General features: G+C 35.5%; 1 protein-coding gene across 1 annotated transcript; it reads left to right on the top strand.

Moving 5' to 3' along the window:
• The first annotated feature begins 928 nt into the window (after positions 1–928).
• On the top strand, positions 929–4,145 carry LOC141685109 (uncharacterized). Its single transcript, XM_074490234.1, has 4 exons — positions 929–1,433; positions 2,371–2,713; positions 3,067–3,512; positions 3,565–4,145. The coding sequence occupies exons 1-4, from the start codon at positions 929–931 to the stop codon at positions 4,143–4,145; spliced, it is 1,875 nt and encodes a 624-aa protein (XP_074346335.1).
• Positions 4,146–12,441: the final 8,296 nt, after the last annotated feature.

The raw sequence follows: 12,441 nt of genomic DNA, 5'->3' as shown, positions 1-12,441 counted from the left end.
GTTTTGATACATACCAGAAAAATGATTCTTTATGATGTACTTACAATTGACTTGCCACGACATAGTGGAAAGCAATACTGTCCACAATATTGGCAGGCAAGAAAAGACATGCAATTTTTGCGCAGCCAGGGTATGGGCCGCCGAATTTATAGGGAGACATGTTGGTACGGGACCTAAGGGGTATTCAATCTGTTGTGGGAAGGGAAAAGTGCAACTGCCTTTGTTACATGAAACACCACCAGAATTAAACGAATTGATAAGATTTGGAGGGACCGGGTTCAATGTTTTCTTCAGCAAGAGTCGGGTATATAATAACATTTTTGCATTTTGTTCGTTCGGTGGAAATATTGATCATTCAGTTAATAATGGAAAGGGGCCATATGTTTTTCGAGTGTGTGGTCGCACATATCACAGTCTAGGCTCTTTGGTCCCACCAAATGGCCAAACGCCAAAATTTGCACAACTGTATATGTATGATGGTCAGGAGGCAGTGGACCACCGGGTTAACTTTACACGTAAAACATGAGAGGTAGATCCTACAATTATCTCCATTCTGCAAGAAATGTTGGAGCGTGAGAATGTTTTAGTCAATATATTTAAGCAAGTGCAGGAAAGATTTACAGGTGTTCAGCCGGAACAAGTTCGCCTTAGATTGTTTGAAAGACGAACTTCCGATGGCCGTTTTCAAAACCTCCCAACGACCAATGATTATGAATTTGCGGGTCTTGTAGTCGATAATGACTTTGTGAGCACTAGGGATGTGGTTGCCGAGCATAGAACAACTGGCCTACAATACATTAGTGACTTGCACCCTTCGTTCATGTCACTGCAGTACCCTTTGTTGTTCCCATTTGGGGAAAATGGGTATAGAATTAATATTAAACACCGGAATACAGATAATTCTGAACGTTAAAAGGATACGGTCAGCATGCGTGAGTATTATGCATTTAGAGCACATTATCGTATTGGTGAAGGTCATACCTTATTGCTTGGTGGACGCCTATTCCTACAATTTATTGTTGACGCCTGGTGCTCAGTGGAGCATAGCCGGCTACTATGGATGCACAGACATCAATCAATCATAAGATCAGATCTTTATAACAACATTGTAGACAGCCTAAGACGCGGTGATGTGGATGCCACAAAGGTTGGAAGGCGTGTGATATTGCCATCGAGTTTCACTGGTGGCTATCGATACATGCAACAAAATTTCCAGGATTCCTTGGCTGTTTGCAAGGAATATGGACATCCTGATTTATTTATCACCTTTACATGTAATCCAAAATGGGTGGAAATACATGAGGCAGTTCAGTCTTCCGGATCCCATGATGCCTCTGTGCGTCCTGATATTGTAGCACGTGTATTTAAATTGAAGCTTGATGTTATGCTCAATGACTTCACCAAAAAACATGTATTGGGTCGTGTCCTCGCATGTTTCTCTTCATTGCCTTATGATTACTTCTTCCGCTCAGCTTTACATTTCTAATTCGTAATTCAATTTTTTTTGCTTATACGTAAAAATTTCTTTGTTATCGAAAATTATTGTGGATATGACTTTAATATTAATTTTATGGAAGACAAAGCCGTTAAAACTTAAATATAAAAAATATCAGTTTTGTACTCAACAATGATTAATTTTTGAAATATCAGCACCCATGCTAGAGTTAGTAATCAGGACCACTGATAGGAAAATTATAACATAAAATTAATGTTAAAACTGCAGACATACATCAATAATTCAAATCAACAATAATATATAATCGGTGGTGCATGACCATTATGAGTGTTAAAAGTAAGATACTTGGAATATGACTAAAAGGTTAAGAGCTTATAAGTTATTTTTATATTGGAACTAATACCATAAGTAAATTTACGTGTGTAAACAGGATATTTGAGTGCTATCAATAATCTGGGGTGGTGAACTCTCTTGCGGGGGTCAGGAGTTCAGCTGAACTTCTGGTGGGTGCGCACAACTACCTGAAGCCAATATGTTTTTCAGTTAAAAAAAAATACATGCATATGATCCAAATTACAAAAATTGTCTAAAGTTGGGAAATGAGAATTAAAATAAAAAATAGTTACAGTTGTATTTAGACGTGAGCTACCCCTTATCCATTTTCAAAATTAAATTTAAAATGGGTTAAATTATTGGATATAAGAAACTAATTTACTGGTTTTTAGGCAACACACTTTTCTAACAATACACCTCGTAAACTGATACTGGGAAAGCAAAATAGGTCAAATGCTTCATTTTTGTACGTTCATTTAAGAATTTTATACTTTTTAATTTTGCACAAATTTGTTTTTCATTATGTCTGACGCTGAGAACCTATTTACTTCTCTATCATTAAATTGTAGTTGTGTACACAGTGGAGTTTCAGAAGCGGGGGCTGCCGCATGCTCATATTGTACTATGGTTGGCGGCTGCAGACAAGTTGCTAACTCCAGAGGACATCGATAATGTCATTAGTGCTGAAATCCCAGATAAAATTGTAGATCCAGAAGGGTACACAGCTGTGTCACAACTCATGATGCATGGACCATGTGGAGAAGCTAATCCTACGTGTCCCTGCATTTTCAACGGTCGATGCACAAAACTTTATCCGAAACATTTCAGCGATAACACAATTATTGATGTTGACGGTTACGCCTTGTATAGAAGGAGGGATACAAAGGTAACAGTGGAGTGTAAAAATATACAGTTGGATAACAGGTAACATTTCTTTACCAATATTTCTTAAACTTGTCATTTTAAATTGTACATAATTTACCCCTATTAATGTGTTGCCTTCAAACTTTTACATCCTTTCTAGAATACACGGTCCTTGTAACTGGTTGGATTCACCCCTTTAATAAGTACAGTTCTACTTCTACAAATTATAAATATACATATTTGTTCTTGAGATCATGGATGTTGCCTATGAACCCAAATTAAGATAATAAAAAAATATAAAAGTTATGCCACCCTGAAAAAATGAATGACCTACTTACATAACACCTAATTTTTCAATATAACATTGTTTGAACCAATCTCTTTTCATTACCAAGCCTCGGTTTCTTTGTTAGGCATGTGGTCCCATACCATCGTGGTTTGTTGGTGAAATATCAAGGGCACATAAATGTCGAATGGTTCAATCGGTCACTCTCCATAAAATATTTATTTAAGTATATTGGCAAGGGTCCCGATACAGCAACAACACGATTAGAAAAAGGTCCCCAACAACCCCCTACCCAAAATGCAGGATCGTCGACTCTTAAAAGTTCTGACTCAGATGAAGTGAACAACTATCTTTCATGTCGATATGTATCAGCAGCTGAGGCATGTTGGTGTCTATTTGAGTTCCCCATTCATCACAGGGAGCCCTTTGTACAGCGGTTGTACTTCCACTTGGAAAATGAACAGGAGGTTAGATTTCGTGATAACGAGACATTGCCAGAAGTTGTTCGCAGGGTTGATCCTGATGGCACAATGTTCATTCAATGGATGTTGAATAATCGTTATGATGAATTGGGTCAAAAATCAAACATTTATCAAATACCCAACAAAGTTCCGATGGGATGCAGCTTCTAAACGATGGTTTCGCCGAAAACAAAATGTTGATGTAGTTGGGCGTATGGTTTATGCCCACCAAGCATCTGGTGAACGCTTCTACTTGCGGTTATTGTTAAACATTGTTGTTGGGCCCAATAACTATGAAGACATTAGGACTGTTGACGGAATTGTTTACCCTACCTATAAAGAGACATGCTTTCATAGAGGATTGCTTGAATCTGATAAAGAATGGCACATTGTATTAGCCGATGCCTCTGTATGTGCAAGTGCCTCTCAACTCCGGGATTTGTTTGTCAATTTGTTAGTTTTCTGTGAAGTTAGCAACCCATTGGAACTTTGGACGAGCCATTGGGTGGACATGGCTGACGACATTGAATATACACGGCGTAAAATGACAAATTTCCCAAAATTGAAAATCGGAAATGCTGACAAGGAAATGCTGGCACTTGAAGCAGTTAATGAGTTGTTGAAGCAGTATGGGAAAAAAGTGGCCGATTACCCTGGTTTGCCAGAGCTGAGAGTTGTATCCCCTACTAAATATAAAAATGAATTACTGATGGAAGAGATGATGTATGATCGCGAGGAACTTTGATTAAAAGCAAGTGAGGGTATACAATTCTTGAACCAAATGCAGCGCATCATTTTTGACCACATTGTGGAATCGGTGGATAGAAATACAGGAGGGTTTTATTTTGTGTATGGCCCTGGTGGAACTGGAAAGACCTTCTTGTGATCGACTATCATAGCCAGGCTTAGGAGTGAGGGAAAAATAGTCCTTGTTGTTGCTTCATCTGGTATAGCTTCACTTTTGATTGCAGGAGGCAGAACAGCTCATTTACGCTTCAAAATACCAATTGACGCTGACGAATTTAGCTGTTGTGAAATAAAATAGAATACATACCTGGCAGAGTTAATATGCAACACAAGCTTGGTAATCTGGGATGAGGCACCGATGACTCACCGTTATATATTCGAAGCTGTTGACCGCACATTCCGAGATATACGCTCCAAGGTTAATCAAGAGGCTGGGACTTTACCATTTGGTGGTTTAACCCTGGTCTTGGGCGGAGATTTTCGTCAAGTTTTATCGGTTATTCCAAAGAAGGGGCGTGTGGAAATTGTTGCAGCAAGCATTAGCAAGTCCGATTTGTGGCATTATTGTAAAGTATTCACTCTGCGAGAAAACATGCGCATTGAAAGAAATGTCCCTACAGTTACTGTACGTGGGGACAAAGTCCAGTTCAGGGACTGGGTGTTGGCTTTAGGAGATGGATTAGAGGAAACTATTGCAATCGGTGATGACCTTGAGCCATCGTGGGTATCATTACCTGAGGAGGTTTGTGTAGCACGTTTTACCTAGCCCAATATTACTCACGATATTTGATACGGGGTTGCTAAAAGCCCTGCTTCGACGACCAGTAATACACAAATCTAGGTGACATGGTTCGAAAATTTAAATAAACTAATATATATATTAGACACGATTTAGCCAGCCGAATATGCAATGAAAACTGCAAAGCATGCTATACAATTATTCCTCCTATAATGCCCATAAGCTGGTCTTAACAATGTAGTCTTAGTCTACTAACTCGGTCTAAACTCTTTACTGGCATCTTCATAATGTCTAACAGTTGAACATACATTATAGTGTCTTCTCATTTTGGCAGCATTAAATCATTTCTCTCTGCAAATGATGGCCAATTTAGGTTACTTCTACAAATAGTTGACTTAACACGTTAAAACCACCCAGCTTAGAAAAGAATTGCAAGTTAATGATATACTTTCATTATAAAATTCCCCTATAGCTACATCTCCACACACATTATTCCACTCACCCAATTGCGGTACTTAGAAATATCATTAAACACCACCCACTTTCACTGTGAAACATATTTCCTAATAACAGTTCTTACTATATCCTTAACCCATAACTCTACTCAAGCATGATTGAAAGCTACCCTAAAATATTATTTTGCAGGTCCGTGTGAATTATTCTGGTGATGGTGTCAAAGCAATAGTCAGTGAAATCTACAAAGACTTGCATGAAAAATATGGGGATGTAGAATATCTGCGTAGTAGAGCTATATTAACACCACTTAATGAACACGTAGAGAGTGTTAATGTCACCGTTCTACAAAGCCTTCCAGGAGAATTCAAAGTCTACAAGAGTTGTGACAGTATTTGCAAAGGTTCATCCACTTCCGAGTCTGACGAAATCTTATACCCCCGGAATATCTCAACTCGCTAAAATTTAGTGGCATGCCAAACCATGAAATCAAGGTTAAGGTTGGTGCACCGATAATGTTGTTACATAACCTCAATGCCAAGAAGGGGTTGTGTAATGGCACTCGCCTCATAATCACTCGATGCTACCCTTTTCTGATCGAAGCACTAATTATAACGGGTAATAGAATCGGCAATACCACATACATTCCTAGAATAACAATGTGTCCGACTGATAAGACACTGCCCTTTGTCTTGAAGAGAAAACAATTTCCAATTGCAGTGTGTTATGCAATGACTGTGAATAAAAGTCAGGGTCAAACTGTCCAAAATATGGGCTTATACCTGCCTGAATCCGTTTTCGGACACGGCCAATTGTATGTCGCAGTTTCAAGGGTGATATCCCCAAAAGGATTGAGGATTGTTACAGTTGATGATGACGAGGTCACAAAAGGCTATACCAAAAATATTGTCTACCGAGAAGTGTTTGATAATATATTGTAGTTGTGACTATCACAATTGTTAAATTCTATTATATTTTCTGAAATACTTGGATATGGTCAGATAATTTAAATTGATATATAGTGCCTACAACGATGTTCCCCTTTGTGGAGCACCTATGCACCCCTATACCTTATATATTCATATCGTCTAGATTTGTCTTCTATCATTAGTAATTCAACTTCGTTATCTTGGTTCTTCGGAATGGAAAAGCACTTGCCATTCTATAATTATTAGCGGAATCGTGGTCAGAGCAGGCATACTCCAAAAATGATCACCCCGGCAGCCACGGGCATAGCACTTAGTTGCTCTCTGGCTCCCGGTACTTGAACATTGGCTCGAGGAATTGTTATGAAATAGCGGCGATAGGTTATACACACAAAGGTAAGGGCCATAAGAGGCTTTTAAACAAAAAGCAGCTCATATATACATTCCTTCAATCGTAGGTACTTCAGTTAGTTCATCTTTGTTCAAAGGAAGTTCGATACTTCCTGTGTTGAAAATCCTATTTTTTGTGGGACCATGTTTGTGCTTCACCTTATGTCAGATCATAACAATTCAATGGGAGACCTTTGATCCTGCACCAGCGATGACTATGCATGTCCATCCAAAACCTCAGGCTCCATCAAGCGGTAATAATACAATGCACCCGAAATTTACATGGGATTTGCTCTAAGTGGGGAAAGTATATACCTTGGGTGTTGATGTGTCTTTTTACTGTGTCTTTATTGGTTTGGTATCTATCTTCCGTTCTCGTATGTGCTTAAATTTTTGTTAGCATCCCCTTTATCTGTCTATTACTTAAGACAATAAAAGGGGCTACTACCTACTATATACTGCAACATATAATATATATTTCACCCCTCCTTTGATCAACTTTCTCTTTCACCTGTAATTTTCATGGCATCAATAACAATGTTGATACAAGCAACAACACCTGCATCTATATACTTGCAAGAACTCATTTCGAAGAGATATTTAGGGTATACTGCATTATTTGAATAATGTTACCTCTTCCGGCTTCTATATGAAGCAGGACTCAGAATTCGATTGTGGGTGTTTTAAGGTGTGATTATCGTCACTCCTGCTAAATCGTATTTCTCTCTCAGTAGTTGGCAGATACTCCTGATTTTTGAACTTGAAAAATTGTGCACAAGGTCAAAAGCATGGAAGTGTAATATATTATTTTATTTATTAAGTTTAAAAAAATATAAAATAAAATTTTAATCTTTTTTTTGTATAACATATAAAATATTAGTCTATAATTCTTTTAAGTTTTATACTTGAGTGTTATTACTAATGCAAACTTGGTAATTGTCACTTGCTGATTTCAGAATGTCATATCCTTTTCCTTATGAATTATTCAAGAGAGTAAATGATCCTGGTTCGCCTCGGAAGGAGAAGTATATCATGTTGTCATCGTTTCCAGAGAGGCCTGACAGTGATAATACCAACCATGCACTTCAAGGAAAAACAAGGTACTGGGAAACCTAACTGAATAGTATAACTGAAAACGGCATTCTTGATATTATACTTCATTTTCCGATTCATGATTTTGAGATACTAGCTTTCTTTTTTATACTTGCAGGAAACAAGCCGAAAAATAAAAATCCTTCCTTTCTCACATGAACTGCCATTATTTGCTTCATATTGACTTATCTACATTTATTCTCATACAGGGGCTACTTTAGCATGTTTTGGTGAAACTGGGATTCAAGATAACATCATTTGCATTCAGTATCGAAACTCGGTGCAAGGTGATCCCCTTCTTGCAAAATACACTTTTTTTAAAAAATTTAGCTAAGGTATACGATTATTCACTATCTTCCACCCCTCCTTTTTCTGAATTTATAGAGGAGAGAAAGCCTTATGCATCATATATCAGAGTAACCTGTGTTGAGCACACAGGCTACACATTGGAGTCATGTTCACTCCTTGTGTTGCACTTGGCACAACCACTTGTCATAATTCTAAGTAAATGCTTTGTATATAAGTTTTTCTGCTTCTTAGTATGACTTTTTAATAGAGGCTTGTCTACTTCACTTGTTTTCCCTTCTGTATATTCTAAAATCTAAATTAATTATTAAGACAATAAATATATTTAATATTTACTTTGTAATCCCTTTGGTTCATAGAGTATAAGAGCAGTAAAAGATGATTTAGCCAAATTTTTAGTAATTGTGATTCTAAAATGTGTCTATAATTATACAGGCAACAAACTCATCATGTTATGAAAAATGACTGATAACCTCCCTGAGCTAATTTCATCAACCTGGAACTTTTTCTACTAATAGTACATTTTCATTCATAATTTAGTTCTGAGATTAAATGTGAAGGTCAGAGCTCGACAGTAAAATATTACAATACCAGCTTCTATCATATTTTCTTGGATTTATTAATGTAATGCGCCTCTACCTGCATGTCTTGCAGTTAAATGTTCCAGCAGATATGAGAATGGTTGAGATGCTAATTGATCATTGACGAGTGGATCAAGGAATCCTCACAGGTAATTCCTCTTACTAACAAAAACATTATATACAATAATTTTATGAAACATAATTTATTCAGCTGTACAAACCATTAACAATAACAAGACCTTAACAATTGACCATTACCTTATTCTTAAAACTAGACGCAAATGAAATATTAAACTAGCTATGTCCATGATAATTTGTCAAACCAATAACAGCTACGATCCCATGCTTGAAAACATATTAATTATGCTTCCAACACTAGAGAAAAAACAATCTTCAGACAGTTCGATCTCATCCCGTTGTAATAACTCTGCACCACCCGGATGGAACGGACATGAAGCTTTCACATCAATATCAAATGCAATATCTGAAACTCTCATGTTTGAGCGTATTACCTCTACGTATTTGAGAGCAGGAACAATATCTCTTGCATAATATGGATGACTATAAATAGAGAGAAGACTTTACAATGTAGAAATCCTTTGCCTTTTTTGACAAAAAACTCTTATAATAAAATGGCCACCATTGCTAAGAAATGCCCGGTGGCCGCCAAATTGCTAAGAACCAAAAAATGATCTTCGATATTTCCGACACGGGAAAGCAAATTTCTGCAACGAATATAAATGATCGCTTCTGCCACCATTAATTGTTCGCCGATATGAAAAAAACGATTAAAACAATCTTTATCGACTAGACTACCGGCATTTCCAAATTTGTAAAGCTCGCTCAATGGAAATTCTCTTAACAACACAACGATTTCTATTGGACTATGTACATGTGACCAGGCAATAAAACAATTATAAAAATCTTCAAAGCAACCTGTTAATACAACTCGGTGCATTATACTCACTATTATAGCAGTTGGCAAGGTCTGGAAAGTGTAACTGTTAGACCTCATCATCTTTAAAAGTAAATAATAGAAACACTTGAGATGACCTTTTTCTTGATTGGGTTGAGTGCTTATCTAATGATAGAATCTGTGGAACTATATATATATAAGCAAGATAAAACTATTTATGTACAACATTTATAATTATTTTTATGCACGTCAGTTACACAACCTGTAACTATAGCTTTTTAATGAAAATAAAGACTCTTAAAATTTTAACGTAGGCATCACTCTGGGTTTTAACGCCCACCTTTAATACAACTTACAAGACACCAATAATATAACTGACAAACAATTTATATATATTTTTTAGCCAATCGAGTATCAATCATGATTGTAACATAAAAGTAAATTTATATCGTAAAGACTTATTATTGATATTTATGACTTTTTTCAAGAATTCGAAGGGAAATTGTAATTATATCGTTATTTAAATCATTTTTAATTTTTTTTATTTCAAGTTTAGATCCTATAAATACTATATATGTCCATAAATTTATACTATATGCACAAACTCCAATCAAAATTATACTCAACTGTTTCCTTTTAACTGCACTCATCTCTAATTGCTTCAACCGTATATTTAAAATAGTAACTTTTTAAATTATCCTTTTCTCAAAAAAATATATAACTTAAAATTCTATTTAAATAATAATAATAATTTTTACTTTAAAGTCAATAATATTTGAGATATGAGCGGAAAAATAAGCTACGGATAAAATGAAAGAGTATAGAGTACAATCACAATTAAACTCACTTTACGTTATTTATAATAACTTTACTCACTAACAAAAGGAAAATATTACCAAAAAGATTATAAACACTTAACTTATACCTCATAATCATAATTTTAACAACTTTGATCAAAAACTTTAAATATATAATAACTTATGCCATTTTTGAGCCCTAGAAAAAAAAAGTTTATAAATCAGTCAAATGAAATTTTTTAGCCCGTAGTTAATTAGTAATCAGAGCAGAGATTGTTGTTTCAATATTTACGACTGTATCACTCATTCACCCCTCACTTCCATCTAGGAATTGCTCTCATATTGTGTACAATATGATACTGAAACTCATGACATATCAAGGCGTATCGAAAGGCATATACAGAAGGTAACAATGAAAATATTCAAGATTACAATATCCATCAAATAAATGATTTCGATATGTATAATCAAGAAAAATATTGCTTAACTTCAATCGTTGATCCCCTGTTTGACATAGTCTACTTTAAAAACTTAAAAAGCTCATTATAAATTTCTCAATTATTTGTAAGTTCAAGTCTATCAGCATTCAGCAAGGTATGATCAGTTATTCACTATAAGCACACGATGTTGTTGTCCAAACAAGTTTATTATCGTCTTATCAAATGCGTACTTAACTTTTAAAAATCTTACTTTTATAATTATATTATGTGTACCTATTAGACTTATTTTTTAACTCATCTAGATAATGGCAAGACACGTCCAGCCTGATGAATTTGGCTCCAAAAACAACTCCTCTGACAGCATCGTTAGTCCACTTCAGTCTAGTCCTTCCATTACCTTACCGCTAGAACAAAAAGTTCAAGTGGACAGAGATTGGTACTATCTATAGTCTGGCCACTTTTATACTGAGGCCAGGAAGAATTGGCACATGCAGAAACGATATGAGTTTAAAAATAAAATCTTGTTAAAACAATGTAAGGAGGAGCAACTTAAAACCGCTTCTCTGGAAGAAGAGGCAGAACATTATAAGAATGCGGTACAGGAACTCAAAGAATTGAAGGCTCATATAGAACAGGATCGGCTCCGTGAATTACTAATGCTGCAACGATGCTTCAGCAGAGACGAAGCTCAGTTTGAAGATGGTAAGAATTTACTTGATGACCTGATTCGTTCGGGAGCCCTCCCGCTTTAATCTCCACAGATAAGCATTTTTTCACAGTCTCTCGGCTACACATTTAATAAACCCACATGGGTATGACAATGGAGGGGATGCATGAGATTATTTCTTTACATCTTGTTTGTTAAATTTTCTTTAGGCCTGTTTCAAAAATTGATGTATGAATTTCCTTAATAAAATCCACCACTGGGATAATAAATTTATTTTTTTGTGGTAGTATTGGTGTATGAATTGATCATGTTAACAACGACACGTCCATTATATACCAACTTATTCCAAGTACACCTATTATTTTAACACACTGGTAGATTAAAACCATCCCTTTAATAACTGGTTTACACGACTCATATACAATAATATTTATTCGTTTTATTTTGAGACAACGTGTTAGAAAAAATTGGAAAAATACTAACGATTAACGTAAAAATCTTAAAACACTGAAAAATAAACTCTTTGTATAGTTCAGGTCAAAATTCTAATCTTGCACTCCTTGTCAAGTTTTATCGAACACATTAAAATGGACCCTCCTGCAATTAAATCAAAAGCACTAATTAAATCGTTTTAAACTGTGACATTAACCATACCACATATCATTTTGTGATAAATTTTTATATTAATTTTTGCCACTAGCAATATATTTATTTAAAATCTCCTTCTCTGCTCATTTATAAAATAATAAATAATAATATACACGGCAAATGAAATTTACATATAACTTTGATATATGTTCTTACAATTTGGCCACTTTAGCTACCACTTTTAAAGAGGGACTTATGCAAATCTTAATTTCTACAAAGATCAATGAATTTGCATTCCTTTTTGTTTTGTATTAATTTAACCATCCTTGCCGACTACAAACAAACGGTCGCTGAGACATGATAAAAGAAATTTTTAATAGGATGTTATTTTAAATATTA

The sequence above is a fragment of the Apium graveolens genome, chromosome 9 (assembly GCF_009905375.1).
Source record: "Apium graveolens cultivar Ventura chromosome 9, ASM990537v1, whole genome shotgun sequence".
Taxonomy (NCBI): Eukaryota; Viridiplantae; Streptophyta; class Magnoliopsida; order Apiales; family Apiaceae; genus Apium; species Apium graveolens.
Note: the sequence above shows the minus strand (reverse complement) of the source record. Positions and strands in the feature narration are given on the sequence as shown.

Coding starts and splice junctions, on each gene's coding strand:
- LOC141685109 (XM_074490234.1), top strand. CDS start 929: ATGCGTGAGTATTATGCATTTAGAGCACATTATCGTATTGGTGAAGGT. Junction 1,434..2,370: donor ATTGGGTCGTGTCCTCGCAT/GTTTCTCTTCAT, acceptor TTGTGTACACAG/TGGAGTTTCAGAAGCGGGGG. Junction 2,714..3,066: donor AATATACAGTTGGATAACAG/GTAACATTTCTT, acceptor TTTCTTTGTTAG/GCATGTGGTCCCATACCATC.